Source organism: Manacus vitellinus, unplaced genomic scaffold (assembly GCF_001715985.3).
Source record: "Manacus vitellinus isolate BGI_N305 unplaced genomic scaffold, ASM171598v3 scaffold_81_pilon, whole genome shotgun sequence".
NCBI lineage: Eukaryota > Metazoa > Chordata > Aves > Passeriformes > Pipridae > Manacus > Manacus vitellinus.
The window spans coordinates 1,193,536-1,213,795 of NW_021940822.1; the positions used below are offsets into that span (position 1 = coordinate 1,193,536).

The following is a 20,260-nucleotide window of genomic DNA, read 5'->3' on the forward strand; positions in this document are numbered from 1 at the left end:
GGAACTGGGCAGATGTATGCCATGCAGGGGGATCCCTGCTGTCTTCGTCACTGCCCCCTCCTGAGTGGCAGGTTTGCTTTAAAGACCCTGGCTTCCTTTTATTACTTCCCCTCTCAGATTGCAGCCGGCTGCAAGGCTATTTTTAGCAGCCCGCCTTCTAAAAATAGCTCTGAGCTGTTTGGAGTTGCGTCACAAGAGGTAACTCTCTCCATGAGTGGCTTGGCCTCTGCACCCCAGGAGGATACAAAAGGAGGCCAGGAGCAGAGGGGTCAGCAGGTTCAGCCACAGCCCGAAGCGAAGGAGGCAGCAGTTCAGGCCTGCCAGCTTCAGGCATCGCAGCACCAGCAGTATGACCATCTTCTGCAGCCACTGCCACCAGCCCTTGCAGGCAGAGATGAGCTGCCTGCCCAGGACGGGCAAGCAGGCGCCCAGGGCCTCAAGGCCATTCAGGTGAGCTGCCCCCCACCTCCCACTTTCAGGGCTGTGATGGCCTCTGAGAGCCCTGGGACAGGTCTGATGGCCCTTGCAAAAGGCTTACATCAGCCTGAGACAGTGGGGCTGTCAGCTGGCACGTGGGGAGGAGGTGCAGGAGCTTGGTGGGGCAGAGGGATTTTGGGTAGTTGAAGAGGAAAGACATATCTGGTGGACTGGGGTGCACGTTCTGGCACTGGATGCAGTTTCCATCCTTGCGGGGTTTGGTGGCGAGGTTGTGTCGCGTGGGCTCCTCACCAAAGCACAGGTCATTGTCCAACCTGGTCCCCAGCAGGAGAGACACCAGCCACACCAGCAGCATGTCCCCTTGGGTAGCCTTGAGCACCTCTGCCTGCACCCGAAACAGCTATGCAAGGTTTGCTCTCCTAGAGGCAGCAGCTGGCATGGGTGCTGAGCATCTCCACTCCATATCCCCAAGCTCATAATTCTCCCCATAGCGACAGGTGGGGAATGCTGTCCCTTTCCCTCCCTGGATGCACCTCCCCAGATGGCTGGCTTTGCAGGTCAACCAAGAGTGCCTCCAAGGCTCGCCGGGACCAGATCAATGCAGAGCTGCAGGCATTGCGTTCCCTGCTGCCCATCTCCATGCAGGAGAAGGAGCGGCTCTCCTACCTCCACACCATGGCCCTGGTGTGCCTCCGGCTGCGGGGGGCTCAGCTGTTCCCTCCAGGTACCCATGGCACTGCTGTACCCCATACTATCTTACATCTGTGTGGGGCGCTGCTCCTGCTCCATCAAGACAGCACTTCACCCTGATCCCCCTGCAGGCTCAGCTCCTCCTGCGGAACCGGCCCTCGGCACAGAGCTACTCTCCCTGCTCCCGGGGTTTCTGCTTGTGCTATCGGCCAGTGGAAAGCTGGTCTACATCTCGGAGAACGTGGCTCAGGTCCTGGGCCTTTCCGTGGTAAGGCTTGCTCACTAGGCATTTGCAGTCACTGTCCTGGTGCCTTTATTGTGTGCACAGCACACTGCCCCAGCAGATGCTGGGTTGTGGCTCCAGTGGTCTGTGTGCCCATGGTGCCAGCCAAGGCTCACCAAAAGAGGCACAGTTCTTGAGGAAAGCCCCCTCTTTTGTCAGGTGGAGCTGCTCGCCCAGGGGGACACGGTCTTTGACATCCTGGATGGGCAAGCATATGAGGATGTGTACAAGAAGCTCCTCCTCGCCCAGAAGGAGCCTGGCAGGGGTAAGGGAGGCCTCTGCTGGCGTCTTGCAGGTGTTGGCATCTTGCTCTGGCCCTCAGTGGCTGTGATCAGATATCCAGGGCCAGCCCTGCTGAGAGCAGAGCAGGGGAGCCTCTGACCCACTCGGAATGGTTTGTTTCTCTGCAGAAGTCACTTTTGTCAGTGAGATGTGCACGTCCAAGGCCTTCCGGCTGAAGCACGGAGGGAATCGGGTCGTGACAGTGTGTGGGCGCTTTGTGGCCCTGAGCTGGCCACCCTCCCCCTCCACCACAGCCTTCCTGGCCCTCTGCTCACCGGTCATGCAGTCGCCTGCAGATGGCGAAGCTGGTTCCCAGGATGACGTATTCCAGAGCACGCACATCCTAGACATGACGTTTATTGATGTCACGGAGAGGTGAGGTGTGCCTGCTTGCACCAGAGCTCCAGCTGTACATCTCAGGCAGCAAGAATCATTTCCCTTCACCAAGCCTTGTATGGGATGCAGGCTAGATACTGTGTGAGCACTGAGACTCACAGACCTCTTCCCTCCTTTACAACTTATTTCTGTACCTCTGTTGTTTTGCTCTCCATCAAGCAGCTGCTGCTCCTTGCTGACAGGGTGTGGACCCTGTATGGCACTCAGTCCCCACTCCCCTTGTCTCCCCCAGTGTCACCTACCACCTTGGCTACCGCAGGGAAGAGCTAGTCGGTCAGTCCTGGTACAGCCTCCTGCACCCTGAGGATGCTGATCTGGCAGCTGCCCAGCACAGGGCCGTGGGTGAGTGTCGGGCCCAGGAACATGTGTACTGTCCTCTGGCTACATGTGCCTGAAACATGTCTATCCAGGACAGCAGACACAAATCGAATTCAGTCCTGCCCACTGAGACTCCCTGCTCCAAAAGGATGAGGCAGGGAATTGGTCACACACTGTCTATAAGGTCACAGGTAGCTTCCAAGGTTCGGAGGCTTTGCCACAGTGCACAGAGGAGGGACAAGCCCCCTTGAGCTCCAGCTCTTTCGGGGGTAGGACTCCTACGGTCTGACTCTGCTCTGTGTGGCTTCTGTGGCGCTGGGGCCAGAGCAGTGACTGCCTGCAGACCTCATCGGGGCAGCCTAGGGGGTGTACAGGCGGCCTGCCGCCGCCTAACGCAGTCGCTTCTCTTGCCCGCAGCGCTCCGAGGCCGGCGCCGGGCGCCGCCTCGGGGACCGCGGTGTCTGACGGGTTGCTGCGCGCGAACCGCCGCCTGGGCTGTCTGCGAGTGTGGGCGAGGCCGGATGGCGGGGCCGCGTGCATCTCCTGCCACCTGCAACATGCACTCAGGTTGGGGGGCTCCGGGGGGGGGCGGGGACGCTGCAGTCACCTGCCGCCCCTTAACCCCTTGTCCCCGCAGGGAGGAGGCGGCGGCCCACCTTGCGCTCCGCAGCCCGGCGCCGGCGCCCCGCCGGCGGGCCCGGAGCTCAGCCGTCTCGCCGCGCAGCTCCGCGCCCTCGCCGACCGCCTCTCGCCGACCGCCTCTGCTCCGCCCGCGCCAAGACCCCCGCCCCTTCCAGAGGAAGGCGATGCCGATTCCTCTGACTGTCTTGGGAACTCTCTACTGAACCCTCCCCAGTTCCTCCCCTCTCCTTTTAACTGGGGAGCGGTGAGAAAATTGGATGCAACATTCCAAGTGTGCCCTCACAGGTCTCAAGTCTACAGAGGCACTGACATCCCTTGGTGTGCTGACTGTATCTCTCCTAATGCAGGCCACTGTGTGTAACTCCATCTCCGTTCAGACAGTCACTGCTAAGACCTTCGGCTGACGCAATTCAAGGCGATGGCAAACCCTCATTTTACACAGCTGGTGCTCGTGTTAGAAACCTCGGTCAGGCTGTGATACAATCCAGCATCAGTTCGGCAGTGCAGAGGGATCTCGATCTTGCACTTTACCATTTATTGACGAATTAGCTGGATATCACCAGAGTGCGTACCTGACCTGTTCCTCACAAAGGAACGATTTTTGCTTAAAAATGACGCCAATAAAACCCGCTCCCCCACGTGACTCTCTGGTGTGCCCTGCTTCCGCTTCCGGGAGGGCGGGGCCGCGGGCGGGGGCGATGCGGCCGCGCCGGGACCGGGCGGGACGGGACGGGACGGGGGACGAGTTGCCGCTGCGCCGCTCCGGCCCGCACGGAGGGCGAGGAAGATGCGGTCTTCGGGCAGCCGCTCGCGGAGGTGGAGGCGGCGGAGGGCGATGGCGACAGCGGACGCGACGCGGTAGCCTTTCTCGGGGAACGAGGAGGCGGAGGCGGCGGGCCCGGCGGGAGAGGTGAGATGGGCCGCGGCAGCGCTCCCGGTACGGGCGGCAGCCTCAGCGCACATCTGGATCGGGGGGTCACGGCCGCCCGCTCAGCGGGAAACGAGTTGGCAAATGGCTTGGTCACATTTCGTATTCCAAGTCCTGCATCTCTCCCTCACCTGCTCCGCTCAGAGGATGAGCTCGGGATCACAGCAGGGTGTGCGCTGGAGGTGCGTGAGCGGTCACTGGAACAAAAACCGTGTAGGGGCCTCTTCCCCGTAGTTGCCTTCCCCGTATGTGGAATCACAGAACTGTAGAGTGGTTTGGGTTGGAAGGGACCTTAAAGATCATCCACTTCCAGCCCCCCTGTTGTGGGCAGGGACACCTTCTACCGTGGAAGATCTCACACATCTCCAGGACAATTGCTCTTTGCAAATTCAGACGCGGAGGAGCTCCAGGGGTCCTCACCAGGACAGGTGGAGTGGGAGAACCGGGCGGTGCGTGGCTGTGGGCACGGCTTGGGCTGAGGTTCAGGGTGTGCAGGTGGTGGTTCTCATCCACAGTGGTGAGCACAGTGTGGTTTCCTCATCTCAAAATGATCCAGGGGAGAACGAAAACCTTACGAAAAGTACAGCAAAGGCCCTTAAACAAAACTGAGGTGTCAAACACATGGCGTGATGCAGGTGTGAGGAGTCACTGATTGTCTTGTGAAAGGGTTCTCCATGGTGTGTCTGAGTGGGGCCAAGGGGGGAGGCACATCTCCTCTAAAGGTGGACTTTTGGGACTGGCAAGGTGCCCCACTATCTGTTTTAGTCATTTTGGTTTTCTCTGGTGAGGAAATGGTGAGCTTTAGCAAAGCTCAAAGAGAGGACCACTGACAGGCACCCTTTCCTTTCCACAGCTGGATGTGAATGGGAACAGTAGTTTTACTTTTGCCATCTGTTGGAGGCCTCTGTAATCTTATGTCTGGAACAGAAGGAGTTATATTTGAGTCCAGCACTAATTTTGTTTCAGCAGGGAACAACTAGGCAGATATCAGCCATTTCTTAGGCCATCTGTTCTTGCATCCTGGACGCTCTGATGTGCTCAGCAGGTCGTATAGCCCTCTACAGGCTGAGAAAGGCATAAGGTGTCCATGTGTCACAGGAGTCTGTGGGAGGATAGGAAACACGAGGAGGCTGTGCTCCTGAGCAGGAAATGTCCCTGTTATCAGTAGGTAACAGTAGCGTATCAAGAGGTGCAAAAAAGAGGAAGTAATCCTCAAAATAATGGATGAAGGGAAAAAATGGTAGGAGGGAAAAAATGAAATAGACTACAGAGACAGAACAGAAAAGGTAAGTTATATTCTAGGGGGGAAAATGAATGAAAAAATGGGGAAATTAGGGCCTCAAGAAAGAATGCAAGAAACAGGGGAAATAAACTAATCCTGTGTTTTTAACTGGGGCCTTTTCACACACACAGTTGCCAATTCTGCTGCCCAGCAGTGAACATCTGCTAGGACTATTCACTTCTACCCCAAAACATGTTTATTATGTCCAGTGATGTTTTGATGAATGTGAGTGGCTAATTCAATCTCCTACAAATGGGGTGTATTTCTTGGACTGATACTACTGTGTGGAAATCATCCCCATTAGGTTTTGGGTAGTCAAGTCTGGTCACCTGTACCAGTATTGAAATATTTTATCAGTGGAAGCTCTGCATGCCTTTGCTTTCTCTGGTTTATACCAAATCTCTTTTCTAATCCTTTGCATCTTTTTACATGGTGTCTTTGTCTTGTTTTTAGTGACATCTTGTAAGCATTTGCTATTTAAACAGTATTGTTTTGGAATTGCAGCTAAGTGGAGTATTGTAGTGCAAGTGATGGCGTCTTGTCTGTCTTCAACCTGTGTTAAGAGTATCTTCCACATCATTATGGTCTTAAGCTCTGCCAGGGGAGGTTTAGGTTAGATATTAGGGAGAAATTCTTTACTGAGAGGGTAATCAGGCATTGGAATGGGCTGCCCAGGGAAGTGGTGGATTCTCCGTCCCTGGAGGTTTTTAAGATGAGACTGGATGTGGCACTTAGTGCCATGGTCTAGTAACCACAGTGGTAGTGGATCAAAGGTTGGACTTGATGATCTCAGAGGTCCTTTCCAACCTGGCTGATTCTATGATTCTGTTCTATGATTCTTCCTTTCCTTTAATACTTTCTTTGCCCTTTTCACTAGTCCTTGTTCAGTGTCTTTCATTTGTGTGCCCAGTGATGCTTTGAGTGATACTTAAATATTGCCGTATGTAGAGGTTAATTGCTTTGTCCTCCAGTAACTCGTATAATCAGCACAGATTTTTCCTGAATTTGAGCAGTGTGGCAGCAGATTCTCTTGTCCACGAATTTGTTGGTTTTCTTGTGTCTCTGTGAACCCCAATAGCGAGATTAATGTAAATTGCTGAGCTGCATGACACTCTGCTCATGCCTGAGTGCAGGCACAGCTCATTGGTCTGAAGGGGATTTCACATTCTGGGCAGACAGTAAGCGATTGTACACGAGTGACAAGGGAAAAGGTGGAGACCAGAAAGGGCAATGGTGCTGTCATCGCTAAGAAGGCAGGGGCAAGGGTGTTTGCAGGAGTCCAAGCAAGAGAGGATGTCAAATTGCAGTAAGATAAGGGGGAAGGGTGTTTTGGGGAAGTAGTGTAATGAAATCATGCTGTATTCGCATTTCTTTTGTCCCTTTTGTGGCTGACTGGATGTGCAGTGGTCCTTTAGCCTACTTCAGAGGACTAAGGACATCGACAGAGCAGAGTTCATGAGTGTTCAGAACAAGCAAAAAGAAAACATTTCCTGAGGCAACACATGGCTGTGCCCATTAGGTTTTCTGAATGATGAGAGTAGTTTCTGAAACAGAAGGTCTTAGTTATTGCCAGGATGAGAGTGACTGGGATAATAAATAGTAAGTCCATGCTCTGAACCAATGTGACTGACCTCATGTTGCTTCCTGAATTTAGCAAAGCACACAGAAACCTTGCTCTTGGGGCAGTGTTTTGGGTTTGCGTGACAAGGGTTTGGTAGTGAGTGGGCTACAAGGATGCCAGAAGCTTCTCACATGTCCCATTAGCTCAGCTGTGGCCAGGGGCTTTTATAAGCAACAGTGGTAGCACCTCTGTGGTAACATCTAAGAAGGGGAAAAGCCCTGCTGCTGATCAGCAACTGGTAGAAAGGAGTGAGAATATGTGAGAGAAAGAGCCCTGCAGACACCAAAATCAGTGAAGAAGGAGAGGGAGGAGGTGCTTCAGGTGGCTGGGCAGAGATACCCCTGCAGCCTGTGGTGCAGCCCATGGTGAGGCAGCTGTGCCTCTGCAGCCCATGGAGGACCCCACACTGAAGTGAGGGAATGTGCCACCATGAGAAGCTGGAGCAGGTTTGCTGGCAGGACTTGTGACCCCGTGGGGGACCCACACTGGAGCAGCCTGTTCCTGAAGGACTCCACTCTGTGGAAAGGGACCCACACTGGAGCAGTTCATGAAGAACTGTGTCCCAATCTGTTTGTTTTGCTCGTGTGATGGTAATTGGTGAGTGATTTCTCCTGGCTTTATGTCAACCCGTGAGCCTTTGTTGTATTTTCTCTTCCCTATCTAGCAGAGGAGAGGAGTGATAGAGCAGTTTGGTGGGCACTTGGCACCCAGCCAAGGCCAATGTACCACAGACAGGATGTGATTGTTCCTGCTGGGCCACAGTTGGGGTGTTCTGTGACAAATGCATTAGTATCACAGAAGCTTAGAAAGGCCATGTGCCTGTCACTGCTCAGAGGTGTTGAGCAGGCAAACACCACCCAAGTCAATTTGCCAAGGCTTTACCTTTTAGAAGTGAACCAGTACAAACCCCTTCTTGCCCCTACGAGAGAACAGAATGAGCGTATCCAAGTGCTGACTTAAAAAGTGTTTCAGTTGTTAGTTCTGAACACCCAGCGGTGTAAATCCAGAAAGAATAATTTTTACATTCTGTTATAAGAAGTGTTAAAGGTTACTGACACTGAGGGATATTAAAGAAACATATCGACAGACAATTCCAGCAGAATATTGTGCATTCATTACCACCATGGGTAGAATTAGTTTTGCTGTTTCCTGTGTTGTCAGCAGTCAGAGAAGAGAAGGAACATTTTATGAAACACAGGATGTAAATAGTGTTCTGGGGAGCTCCCAGCAAGGTTAGGATATGAAACTGCTTTTTGGTGTTGTGGGGTTTTTTCTTCCCCAGTGAATCAGGCTATAAACTGTTTCTCTTGGCAGTGAGTGGTGAAGGTTGAATGTCTAGATTTCAGTAGTTCACAGGCCCCTGGTGTGTTGAGGAGGGTCTGCTGTGGGAGCTGCTCCACTGCTGACTGAGCAGAGCAATGGCAGGTGTGCAGTGGGGAGTTTGTCTCCAAATCTTAACAGACTGAATAGCCCATGTGGTTTTCTTTCACGTCTTGGCTGGTTTTGTGCTGTGAGAGGTGTGATGATGCCCATTTAAAGGCAATGGAACAACAGTCTGTTGAAGTGGGAGAGTCCGAACTGAGAGGTGGCCAGAATTTGCAATGCAGCCAAAGTATAACCCAGTGCAGAGCTCATACTGCTCTTTGTACCAGGTAGAACCTTTGTACTGCTCTTTTCTGTGCTATTGAGTGGAGAGAGAAGCAAAGGCACATTGGGGTGAGGGGGAGACTATTCCAGTGGTAAAGACTGAAGTGATTAATGAGAGAGGAATCAAAGGCTGAGAGACGCAGAGACTTCTTTCTGCCATGCAGTTGTACAGGGATGACACTACTGTGCTTGTGTCACTGTCTCAGGCTCTGAGACATCCCTGTTGGAGGAATTTTGGAGTGAGAAGTGCCTTGAGAAGCTGTTCAGTTTAGGTGTGTCCTGTGCTCTCTTCCAGATCAGTCTGACATGTCTTTCGAGGAACTACTGCAGATGCAGAGCGATGCAAGAACAAGAGTGTGCAAACAGATGACCAGTGGAAAGAAAACTTCAAAACCTACCAAAGCTACAGTGAAGCAGCAACAAGGCAAAAAGGGGTAAAGAGGCATTTTTGTGATCGGAAAAATATGCATGTGTGCTCTCTGCCTCCAGAAATTACACTGGGAACTCCTCACAGTGCTGGTGTTGCCTTGGAGCTGGCATAGATCTCCTTTAATGTACTAGACAATAATGCCTGTTACTATAGTGTTTCATTTGGGAATGGTCTGGTGCTGTTTTCAGAGCTCTTAATATCCTGTCCTGTTCAAATCCCCAGCAGCCACCTGTTACTTGATAGTTAAATTGGCACTCAATGCCTTTATACCCTCTGTGTTAAAGCACTTGTCACCCTCAGCATGGTGTGCTTTTCAAACTGTATGATAGTGTCCACTGTGACCTGAAATAGTTACCCTGCTGGTTTCTAAACACCTTCCAGCTTATCAGCATCTTCTGCCTGGCTTCACTGGCTGGAGTTACAGTCACAGGCAATTTCATTCATCCTGCTGTTGTCTTATCTGTGGCTTGTCTGTGTTCATTTTCCCCTTTTCCCCTCTCTACAGAGGGAGAACATTACAGACTTTTTCCTGTATTTGGCACAACAAAAACTATCAGATCTTTTTACAGTCTCCACAGACCCCCACTAGTAACAGCAATACTCTTACCCTTTATTTGCAGTATTTAGCTAATTTTCAGTCCTCAGAGTTGCATCCAAGTGATTTGAACAGGTTTCCTCTGTTACACTAGTGCTCTCTAATTTTTTTCTGAATCTCTGCTTAATACATGTTTCTCCTGCTGTAAACAGTTGATTAGAATAATGTTTCTGCTTTTCCTTTTACCCAGGGTTCTGGGGGAGTTTGTGTAGTGCAGCATCTTCACACAGTGTCTCTAATTTCTGCCACACAGTTTGCATAATTCTGCTTTTATTTAATTCCCCTAATCCTTTAAGCGATGTATTGCTGTTAAATCCCACGTGTTGTTTCTCTTGTGTTTTTGTTATGGAAGTGAGTTTCTTAAAGAAAGGACATCAAGGAAATCCCCTGGCACTTAGCTGGCTTCAGCAGTGCTGTATCAAGCTGACTCCGGAGCATTGTACAGGGGTGTAGCCACATCATCAGACATGGAAATACACTGAATGCTGCTCTAAGAGGGATTTGGAAAACTTACTCCTGGGCGGTTATGTTCCTGCCCTGATGTTACTTGTGGCTGACTGTGGGTGCAATGGCCACGCTGTGGGTGCTCTCAGCAGGTTTTTCATGTTTCTGGTACCTTACCTGACAAATCACAGGGCGCAGCATCCAAGTAATACAGGGAGAGTAATACCCTGTTCTGCCACCTTATACCATCCCCCTCATATACCTGAAGCATCAAGCTCTAAGGCCTGTGTTGCAAGGAAAACTTTTTCCCTTAATTGATTGTCACTGTAATCCTCACAATCCTTGTGAGGATTCATTGTGAAGTCTCTTCTGGGATATGTACCACACGCTGTGCAGCCCGTTATCCTGGCGCTGACCTTTTCCTTACTGGTGTTACAGCGTGCTTTCTTGCTGAGCCTGGCCTGTCTTTGTAACTTCCAGGTTAGTGCAGAAATTCCCTACTTTGGCATCCATGAGTGCTGAGGGAGCTGGCAGATGTTATCGCTCACCCACTCTCCATCATCTTTGAAAGGGCAGGGGGAGCAGGAGAGGTGCAAGAGGTCTGAAGGAAAGCCAGTGTCAGAAAGGGCAAGAAGGGAGGACTCGGAAAACTACAGACCAGTAAACCTCACCTCCATCCTTGGAAACGTGATGGAGAGTCTCATTCTGGAGGTCATCTCTAAGCATGTGGAAGATTTCTGGGAGTAGTCTGTATGGATTCACCAAGGGGAAATCTTGCTTGACCAATCTGATATCCTTCTGTGATGGCATGACTGGCTGGGTGGCTGAGGTGAGAGCAGTGGATGTTGTCTACCTTGACTTCAGCAAGACTTTTGACACTGTCTTCCCTAACATCCTCATAGGCAAGCTCAGGAAGTGTGGATTAGATGAGTGGATGGTGAGGTGGATTGAGAACCAGCTGAATGGCAGAGCTCAAGAGTCATGATCAGAGATGCAATAGACTAGTTGGAGGCCTGTCGCTAGTGGTGTCCGTGGGGGTCAGTACTGGGTCCAGCATTGTTCAACTTATTCATCAGCGACCTGGATGAAGGGACAGAGTGTCCCTCAGCAAGCTTGCTGACAACACAAAGCTGGGAGGAGTGGCTGGTACACCAGAGGGCTGTGCTGCCATTCTGCAAGAACTGGACAGGCTGGAGAGTTGGACAGAGAAGAACTGCCTGAAGTTCAACAAAGACAAGTGCAGGGTCCTGCACCTGGGGAGGAATAAGCCCAAGCACCAGTGGATGCTGGAGGCCGTCTTGCTGGAATGCCGCTCTGTGGAGAAGGACCTGGGGGTCCTGGTGACAACAAGCTGTTCATGAGCCAGCAGTGTGCCCTTGTGGCCAGCAAGGCCAATGGTATCCTGGGGTGCATTAGGAAGAGCCTTACTAGCAGGACAAAGGAGGTGATCCTGCCCCGCTAGTCGACCTTGGTCAGGCCACATTAGGAGTGCTGTGTCCAGTTCTGGGCTCCTCAGGACAGGGGAGACAACAGAGCTATTGGAGTGGGTCCAGCGGAGGGCAAAAAAAATGACTGGAACATCTTTCTTTTGAGGACAGATTGAGGGAGATGGGCCTGTTCAGCCTCGAGAAGAGATGACTGAGAGGGGACCTTATCAATGCTTACTTATCAATGTTAAGGTCAGGGGTCGAGGGGATGGGGCTAAGCTCTTTTCAGTGGTGCCCAGCAACAGGACAAGGGGTAACAGGCACAATCTGAAACACAGGGAGTTCCATGTGAGTATGAGGGAAAACTTTACTGTGAGAGTGGCTGAGCACTGGAACAGGCTGCCCAGTGAGGTTGTGGAGTCTCTGTCTCTGGAGATATTCAAAATCCACCTGGATGCAATCCTGTGCAACCTTGTCTAGGTTAACCTGCTTTAGTAGAGTGGTGGTCTCTAGGTGATCACCAAAGGTCCCTTCCACCCCCAGCCATTCTGTGACTATGAGAGAAATAATCGAGTACAGCACATCTACTGATGCAGGTGGTGGGTTTTCACTTGATACAATGGGGCTGTTACAAGTTCTGTGTAGGGTTGGTTTAACTACACATTTATACATTTGGTTGCCTTAGCCTTCTGTGGCTCGACTGAATCACCTCTTTGCTCTCTGCGGGTATAGGGAGGATTAAGTTGGGAGAGTCTGTTGTGCAGTAGTGTTCTTCTGAGGGTTTGACTAACTCCCGAAATATTAGCCTGGGCCTCATTCTGACATCTGCTCCTCTTAAATACATTTCTCTCTTTTTCAGGCCATTGGAGATCTCTGCCAAGAAGCCTGTGCCTTTTCTGCGACAAGTCGTCTCTGTTAGAAAGAAGGTGGGTGCTCCCCCTCCCCAGTTCAGGAGCTGACTTCCCATAGCAATGCTGGTAATTGGGCTGCTGCAGATGGCAGCGGCTGTTTCTAGAGAACTAGGCTGGACTACTGGTGAGTGCAGACAGTGATAGTGTTTCCCTGGGGAGAAGAAGGGATGGGTGCAGGAGCAGCTGCAGGTTAACTTCAGTGTTTGTGTCCAAAGTGTTTCTAGAAGATGTAATGACTCCCACCAATGACAATTCCACTGCAAGCCACAGTCACTGTTCAGTACTAATCCCAGAAGTTCAAATGTCCATCTACTTTCTAATCTGAATGTAACTTTGACTTGTTATTGCTGGATCATCTGAATATGTTGATTTCTGCAGTTAGAGATCTCTTTTTATCTCTCCTTTTTTTATGGCCTGACCCAGTTAATCTGTGAAAATCTAGATAGGTTTGAGTTCCCAAATCCATCACCTTGACAACACATATTAAGCAAGCTCTTGGTCTGGGAGTTGCAGGTGTTTGGAGGTAGCACTCCTGCTCCTGTTCCTTGAATTGGATACTCCTGGGTGTAGACTTGCATATGGAAATGTCTGTTGTTTGGTAGACTGGATGCAGGCTTGCTTTTGTGAGGGACTGCCACCTTAATCATCGCACTCAGTCTTAGCCAAATGCAGATGTTTCAATGGTGGGCGTGTAATATTGCTGGTGAAAAAATGGCAAGGTCTGATCTGTGAAAGGAGAGTAAGCAGGCTATTAATAGGATAATCCTGGCTACAGCTCTTGCCTTTGCCTTCCTTGCCATCAGGTCCACAGAGACCCTCGATTTGATGACTTGTCTGGAGAGTATAAGCCTGAAATATTTATGAAGACGTACAGCTTCCTGGACAGCATCAAGAAGCAGGAGAAGGAGGTGATGCTCTGTGCCTGTCCTTGCCTGGAAGAACCTTGCTTGGCAGGGGCTACTTCTTCCAAGGCTTTTCACAGTGGAGGTGACAGACAGGCAGTCATGCAGCTTTCTGCTCTCTTCTAGATGGTTCAGAAGCAGCTGAAGAAATGCCGGAACATGGAGCAGAAGGAGAAACTTCAGCAGCTTCTGAACCGTATGGTGAGTTCAGCACAGCGTCTCTCTGTGAGGCACTGGAAGAGAGGATGTGTGACCTGAGGTCTGCCTCGATGCTGACACAGGCCATCTTTTTTGTACAGACACAGCAAGAACAGGCACAGAAAAAACAGCAGAAGCTGAGGGAGAGAGAGCTGTCTTTGAAGAGACAACAGAGGGAATTGGCCAAGCAGGGAAAGAAACCCTTTTTCCTAAAGAAATGTAAGTATTCAGTGTGAACATGCTGCAGGAAGACCTAGAGGGAGTACTGCTGACAGGAATTCAATCACTTGTAGTGAGGTGTCCATACTATTCCACAGAGCCATGGAGGGATTTTTCTAGTACTGGTGCTCAATGGGCAAGCTAAGCCTGGGAGCCAGGGAGGTGAGGACGGGCTGGTCGGTAGATGTGTTTTGCGCTTCGGTTTAAAACTTTGCTTCCCTCTCCTCTACAGCTGAGAAGCGGAAATTGGAGCTAGCTGAGAAGTATGCAGAGCTGAAGAGGAGTGGAAAGCTGGAGAGCTTCCTGAACAAGAAGAGGAAGAGAAATGCCATCAAAGACAAGCGCCGTCTACCCTCACAGAAGAACTTGTGACGTTGGACAGACGTGCTGTTGTCTGGCACTAGGACTCATTCTGCCTTGGCCAGGCCTGGAAGATGGCTATCCTTCTTCCCAATATCTGCCTTCCACTGCACAGTGATGCTGTAAGGCAGCTGAGCAGAGGCTGAACTGAAGGAAATAGTGGGGTTTTTGTAGCTGAAATATCCTCTTAACTTGTGGTTTAGACCATGGGTGGTGACAAGTGTGTCGTGCAGATGCTTACAGTGTTGACAGCTGTTTTTGTCCTTGCACCTGCTCATTTCTAACTCTAGCAAGGAAAGCATGAGTCCTGCCCTGCATTGCTGGCTCTACTCCAGGTTTTCTCAGACTTCCACTGAGGTGGAAAAGGACCTGTTCAAAGCAGGGCTGGCACTGACTTCAGACCAGGTTGCCATGGGATGTGTTGGTGGGGTCTGTTAATGTCCCAGGAGAGATGCCACCACCTCTCCTGGCCTCTGCTCTACTGCTTCAGGTTCTCAAGATGGAACTTTTTGTTCCCTCATCCAGGAAACCTGCCTGGTGCTATCCATATAATTGTCTTGTTCTCATTGAAGTGCCCGGCTGTCTTTCAGTAACCTTGTCACAGGTCTGAGGGGTGGGTGGAAAAGAGGGGCTGTAAGGTCTCTGCAAAGTCTGTTCTTCTTAAGGGTCAATAAACCCTGTTCCCTCAGTCTTTCCTTGCAGTGCTTCAGCCTCTGATGACTTTCACATACTGAACTGGAGTCAGCCCAGACAACCATCTGTCTTTTGGTGGCCCAGCCTGGATGCAGTATCTGGATGTAGTCTCACAAGGGCTGAGTAAAGGGAAGAGGATCACACTGCTCTGCATGGGCTGCACCTAGTGATGCAGACCCAGCTGTGGCTAGCCTTCCTCTGTCACAGGGCATGCTGCTGACTGCTCAGCTGCTGCTACTCCTGATCTCTCCTTCAGAGCAGCTTGGCCTCTCTCCTTGGCTTCTCATGGTTGTCTCCACAGGGCTGTTAGTGCTTCTGGGAAGCTGATCCTGTATGAAATAAAATACTGGTTTTCCTTTATTCCCAGTGTCGTTGCTGTTACAGTCAAAAGTGTTTGAACTTAGGGGAGTTAATGCCTCTCTCCAATATTATGTTTGAACACCAGCTCTCTTGTTTCTCCTTACTCTGGTTACCCCTGTCTGCTGTGGTTGTGCTGATAAGGAGGTGACTTGGATGATCCCTGTCTTACAGGTTGGAGCTGGTGCTGGGAGAGTGCCTTGGCTCTGCAGAACAGGGCATTGCCTGGGCACAGCTGTGCTGTGTGCAGGTGGGCCACAGTTGTGTGGGGCCAGGGGACAGGCATTGCTATAAGCAAAACATGGAACAATGAGCAGCTCGTTGGCCTGAGGGTGTTGCTAAAGCACCTGCCTCCACTGCAATTCCTGTGGGTGATGCTGTGCTGACAGGTCTTAGTGTAACTGGGGGAAGGCAGTAGAAATGGGATGTGCCAGCTTGGCTAGAGACCTGCTGCCACAGCCTTGCTAAGGAGCCATGTGGCATTCCTCAGCATTTGAGTACGTGTCCCCATGTAGGGCGCTTGTAGGTCCTGTACAGGAGGTGGCAAGTCTGGTGGACCCAAAGTGGTCTTGCTTTCCCCTCCTGCCCCTCTGGAGCCAAAGGGCATCTTCTTGCTGAGGCCTGTACGCCTTACTTTGCTTACAAAGCAAAGGGGTGGAGCTTTAGTGTTGAATATTCAATATACCCGCGTCACAGCGAGCGGGCGTGGTTTCCACCATAAACACGCCGAGACAGGTGAAGTTCAGATGGTCCTACGTCGGAAGCTCAAGTGAGGGCTGCTGGTGGCGCGCTCCGGAGGAGAAAGGGTGCAGGTCTAGGATCCCAGAGACCGTATGGCTGCTCGGTGCCACCGGGAATGCCGTCTGCTTCTCCTCCAAAGGGAGGGAAAGGCACCGTCCCGACGGGTCCGGAGTCGCTCCGGAGCTATTTTCGCAGCCACCGAGATACCCTGCAGCCTGCCGTCGCCTGCTACATCCCGGCTGTGGAGAGAGGATGTAAGATCGGGGATCCCAAGACTGTGTGGCTGCTCAGTACAGAGAGAAGCCGCCGCGGCTGCTGAAAGCGGAGTTTCTGCACCTTCAAAAGGAGGGGGCGGCCCTGGACCGCACGCCGCTCCCGGGGTTTGCGCAATCCCTTAGCGGATCGCCGCTTCCCGCTTTTGAAAGCCGCCGACGCGTTTTTGCCACCGCCGCTTTTTCCAGGCGCACAGCAGGGAACCAAGAGGCCCCTGCGCCCACGCCGCCGCTACGCCGGGACCCACGCCAGCATCTCGGCAGCGTAACTCCTTCCAGACTAAATCGTCTTCCAGGTTTCTGTTTTGTTCGTGTTTCCCCCGTGTTTTTTGCCTGGCTGGGGAGGGCGTCGGGCCGCGGGGATTCGTTTGCCACATTGTTTTCTTTGTTCCCCTGGACCACGCGGGGCCGGCGCAGTGGGAACGGGAACCATTTCTTTTGGTTTTGCCCTAGGTGTGTGGGGGGGAACGTAACAATTTTTTACCTTTGTTGGTTTTGTGGGTAAACCATTATTTTTCCTCTGTATTGCTGTGTTATTTGTGAGTTTTACCTCAGTAAAATTGTGAGACTAACGTTTTTTAACCTCTAGCAGTCTTTTTTTGTTTTCCCTCTCCACCATCGTAAGGGGTGGCTTGAGCAGTCTTAACTTTTTTTCTCCCCGCTGAGTTTTTAAAACCAGCACAGCCTGCAAGGAGAGCATCCTCGCTGGGATGTCACCTGCTTCTGCTCAGCACGTTAGTAGTGAGGAGTGAGCCTGCTGGCCTCTGTACGTGCCAGCTCCTGGGCCCAGCACCCCGCAGCAGGGGAAGTCCTTGGGCGTTGCCCAACGCAGCCAGTAGTGAGGTGTCACTGGGTATTTGGGCAGGCGGCAGCATGGCAACACCAGCTCCAAGAGGAGATGCTTCCACCATCTCCACGGAGCCTCCTACTGCCAGGAAGCTGCTCTTTCCTGTAGCCTCCCAGCCTCAAGCAGTTGGGTTATTTTCCTTGTTTCTAAGGTGATTCGGGCAGTGTGTCCCTTCCAGACCTGCACTGGTGTCCCTCCACGTGAAGCGTGGGGACTTGCTATGGGTGTCCCTGAGCATGGCTGGTACCAGTTGATGTAACTGCAGCTGTGCACAGGCAGTGGTGACTGACAAAGCTGCCACACCTACCCCACCAGTGACACCCTCAGAGCCCACTTGACTCTCACAAGGACCCACCTCTCCTCTCCCAAATGTTCAGAGCCAGGTATCTGGGATGCTCTCCCCAGGCCTAGGCAGTCACTGAGCAAGCCTCTCCACATGCACTGCAGCTGGACTTACAGGCACACAAGGGACATGCACACACAGGAGTGGTGGGGGGATCTGCCTGCTGCCAGGGACACAGACAGGAGAAGGCTGCAGGGCTCAGGTCTTTTATTGCAAAGAGGGAGATAATACAAAAAAAGGACAGTCACCCCTTTCTGGGTCCCCCCAGGCCTGCAGCTGGCTGAGAGGGGTGACAGCAGGGGAAGGTCCAGGCGTTGCTCCTCCTGCATGGGGGCCTTGGCTTACACAGTGGGGAGCAGGTTGCTGCCAAGGACCACACTGGAGCCAGGGCCATCCACAACAGTAAAGCAGGTGACCTGCTGTGTCCCTGTGTGGTGCCCTGCCTGGCCAGAGGGCCGTGCTGTATGGGGAGCACTGGTGGGGGAGCCTGGCACAAGATAGGGCTGCCTGGCCCCAGCCAGACACAACACCTGGCAGGCAACCCTGGCCTCCTCCTCTACTCTGCTGCCTGTTTCACTTGGTGGGGTGCTGAGGTCTCAAACTGCTCTGCAGCCTTATGGAGGCCACTACAGGGGGCCCTCACCATGCGACCCTCGAGGCCCTGAGCAGCTTCGCCCAGGGAGGGAGGGAGCAGGGTCGTTGCCCTCTGTCCAGGCGGGGAGCTCAGCGGCCTCTGGTTTGTCGGTACTGCCAGGCATGGTGGTGCCCAGGATGTAGCTCCTGCTGGCTTGTCACGTGTTGTCCCGGGCCAGCTCCTCGGGGCAGGCAGGCTGGTCCCGGGACTTGCGCAGCCCTACCGTGGGCAGTTGGGCTGGGTCACTGTGCTGTAGGTCTGGCCCCGAAGGTGTGTGGTGCTGGTGCCGCTGGTACTGCACAAACATACAGACCTTCATCCCAATGGCAAGCATGTTTTTGCCCATGAAGATGCTGGAGACCCGGGCGTCCCTGAAGAAGACCATGTTGCTGCCTCGGATGAAGATGGTGGTGATGTTTACAGTGAGCATGCTCAGCATGGGGTACAGCATCATCCGGTGCGGCACGATGCCAATGCCCTGCATGCTGATCTCACACAGGGACACGCACGGGAGGACCAGGAGCAAGATGTAGCAGTAGAAGAACATGATGCCCTCAGCCCAGAGCGGCAGCCCCTTCTTCTGTGGCTCCCACAGGTTGGCCTGGATGTCCAGCACATCCAGCATGTCCACAATGACCCAGAAGAGGCGGTTGCGGAGATCTTCCTTCTTCTTGAATGTTCTGACATACTCCATATGCTCCGTGGCCACCAACAACACGTAGAGGGCTGGGATGCAGATGGAGAGCAGCAAGGTCAATGCTTTGCGAGCTATGAGGTCCAAGCTTTTCCGGTCAGCTTTATAATTCTGGTACACAAAGTAGACTTTGATCTCCAGAACGAAGACATACAGGAACCAGAGGATCATGGCATAGCCCCGCTTAGCTGTCTTTACCTCTGCCCCGACCCAGATGGCCACATAGCGGAGGACCAGCAGGAAGCACAAGTCACCCACTGCCACCATGACACAGATGCCCAACTTCCTGGAGCCCTGGCTCTGCTCCACCAGGTAGGCATCCATGAGGACGAGGCTGGTCATGATGAGCACAGTGGAGAGGCACACGTGGGGCTTGCTGACAGGTGGTGGGGGAACCATCCTGCACAGAGGAACAAGCAGGGTTGTTAGGGAGTTGCTGAGATTTCCTATCCCCACCCTTGGGCCCCCTTCTGCTGCCCTCTCCCCAACAGCTGTGGATGGCTGAAAGAAGGGAGGGAGGCGTTCATAGATTTCAACCATCCTATGTGCCTGGTTTGTTCCAAACCTGCAGACTTCTAGCCAAAGTGCTCCTGAGACTCCTGACCAGGCCATCCCGGTGGCCCATGATGTCTGAAGCCCAGCTTCTAGGCTGCACATAGTGGGACAGGCTGGACACTTGGGACACTTCAAGCACTTCGGATGCCACTGCCCCTTCTGGTAGCTCATCTCACTGGCTAGTCTCTGCCACCATGAAGGGTATGTGCCTTATTTTCCATGGGACTTCCCAGCCAGTGGCACTGGTTATATTTTTTCCCCCAAGGCACATAAGACCACAACTATGCATTTAACCCAAGCAGGCCCTTAACTGCTATGATCCAGGACTGTTCTTTTTAGTCTCCTTATTCTCATGCACAGCACAAGACGAAGGGTTATTTTTAGCCTAGCTATCCTGTGGGGTGGGAGGGAAGAAATCAGCCCAATATTCAGTTTCCTTCAGGTTTGTGTTCTCCAAGAGCTTTGCCTAGAGCTGTTTGCCCATGCCTACCCTGCCCCAACACCATAAGCTGAAAGCAAGGAAAAGCAGCACCAGCCCACAGCTCCAGGACACAAGGAGCTCTGCAACAGGCCCTCAATTTTGGCAGGATGCTCAGCTTTCCTGGGCTGGGGCAGAGCAAAGCACCGTCCCCAAAAGGACCCTGCGTGCCTTGTATGGCACCAGGACTGTCAGACTCCCTCCCCCTGACCAAGCACAGCTGCAGGCAGCTGCTGTCAGAGGCAGAGAGGGAGGACAGAGTCGGGGCCTCGCCAGGCACAACTCAGCAGCTGCTCTGGAGGGGAGCCAGCCCCCCGGATGAAATGGAGGATGAAGCTGGGCTGATGACTGTGTGGCACAGTGCTGCACGATGGCTGCCCACGCAGAGCTCGCCTCAGCCACACCTGGGCCATGCAGGGGCACCAGGACACCATCCTGGTCATCCAGTGGGCAGTGTGTGGGTGGCATTTGACCATGGAGCAAGCCACTTGAGAGCAGGATGGAGACCGCACAGTTAATGGTCACCTCTGCACACGGATGCTCCTGGTGCTGAAACTGATGGCACAGGGCCCTGAGCACAAGCTACCTGAACTCCTGCTTTTTGGCTGAGGGAGCAGGTGTCCGGCACAGTCG

General features: G+C 52.6%; 3 protein-coding genes across 3 annotated transcripts; 2 read left to right on the top strand and 1 right to left on the bottom strand.

Moving 5' to 3' along the window:
* Window positions 1-881: 881 nt before the first annotated feature.
* Window positions 882-2,222, top strand: NPAS4 (neuronal PAS domain protein 4). Its single transcript, XM_018085451.1, has 4 exons — window positions 882-1,162; window positions 1,260-1,396; window positions 1,571-1,676; window positions 1,822-2,222. The coding sequence occupies exons 1-4, from the start codon at window positions 943-945 to the stop codon at window positions 2,070-2,072; spliced, it is 714 nt and encodes a 237-aa protein (XP_017940940.1). The 5' UTR covers window positions 882-942; the 3' UTR covers window positions 2,073-2,222.
* On the top strand, window positions 2,148-15,066 carry RRP36 (ribosomal RNA processing 36). Its single transcript, XM_018085452.2, has 11 exons — window positions 2,148-2,170; window positions 2,322-2,456; window positions 2,825-2,912; window positions 3,045-3,210; window positions 3,726-3,959; window positions 8,823-8,961; window positions 12,283-12,349; window positions 13,138-13,242; window positions 13,363-13,437; window positions 13,536-13,653; window positions 13,886-15,066. Exons 1-11 carry the CDS (start codon window positions 2,148-2,150, stop codon window positions 14,023-14,025), a joined length of 1,290 nt encoding a protein of 429 aa, XP_017940941.2. The 3' UTR covers window positions 14,026-15,066.
* A 2,401-nt stretch (window positions 15,067-17,467) lies between these two features.
* Window positions 17,468-20,260, bottom strand: LOC103756743 (transmembrane protein 121). The gene is made up of 2 exons (XM_008922817.2): window positions 20,214-20,260; window positions 17,468-18,994 (listed from the first exon to the last, which is right to left on the bottom strand). The coding sequence occupies exon 2, from the start codon at window positions 18,991-18,993 to the stop codon at window positions 18,058-18,060; it is 936 nt and encodes a 311-aa protein (XP_008921065.1). The 5' UTR covers window position 18,994; window positions 20,214-20,260; the 3' UTR covers window positions 17,468-18,057.

What these genes read in the sequence shown, in the direction of transcription:
- NPAS4 (XM_018085451.1), top strand. Translation starts at nt 943, where the DNA reads ATGCTGTCCCTTTCCCTCCCTGGATGCACCTCCCCAGATGGCTGGCTT. An exon ending in GGCTCAGCTGTTCCCTCCAG is followed by an intron (nt 1,163 to 1,259) that starts GTACCCATGGCA and finishes ATCCCCCTGCAG; the next exon opens with GCTCAGCTCCTCCTGCGGAA. An exon ending in AGGTCCTGGGCCTTTCCGTG is followed by an intron (nt 1,397 to 1,570) that starts GTAAGGCTTGCT and finishes CTCTTTTGTCAG; the next exon opens with GTGGAGCTGCTCGCCCAGGG.
- LOC103756743 (XM_008922817.2), bottom strand. Translation starts at nt 18,993, where the DNA reads ATGGTTCCCCCACCACCTGTCAGCAAGCCCCACGTGTGCCTCTCCACT.
- RRP36 (XM_018085452.2), top strand. Translation starts at nt 2,148, where the DNA reads ATGGGATGCAGGCTAGATACTGT. An exon ending in GGATGCAGGCTAGATACTGT is followed by an intron (nt 2,171 to 2,321) that starts GTGAGCACTGAG and finishes TGTCTCCCCCAG; the next exon opens with TGTCACCTACCACCTTGGCT. An exon ending in TGTCGGGCCCAGGAACATGT is followed by an intron (nt 2,457 to 2,824) that starts GTACTGTCCTCT and finishes TCTTGCCCGCAG; the next exon opens with CGCTCCGAGGCCGGCGCCGG.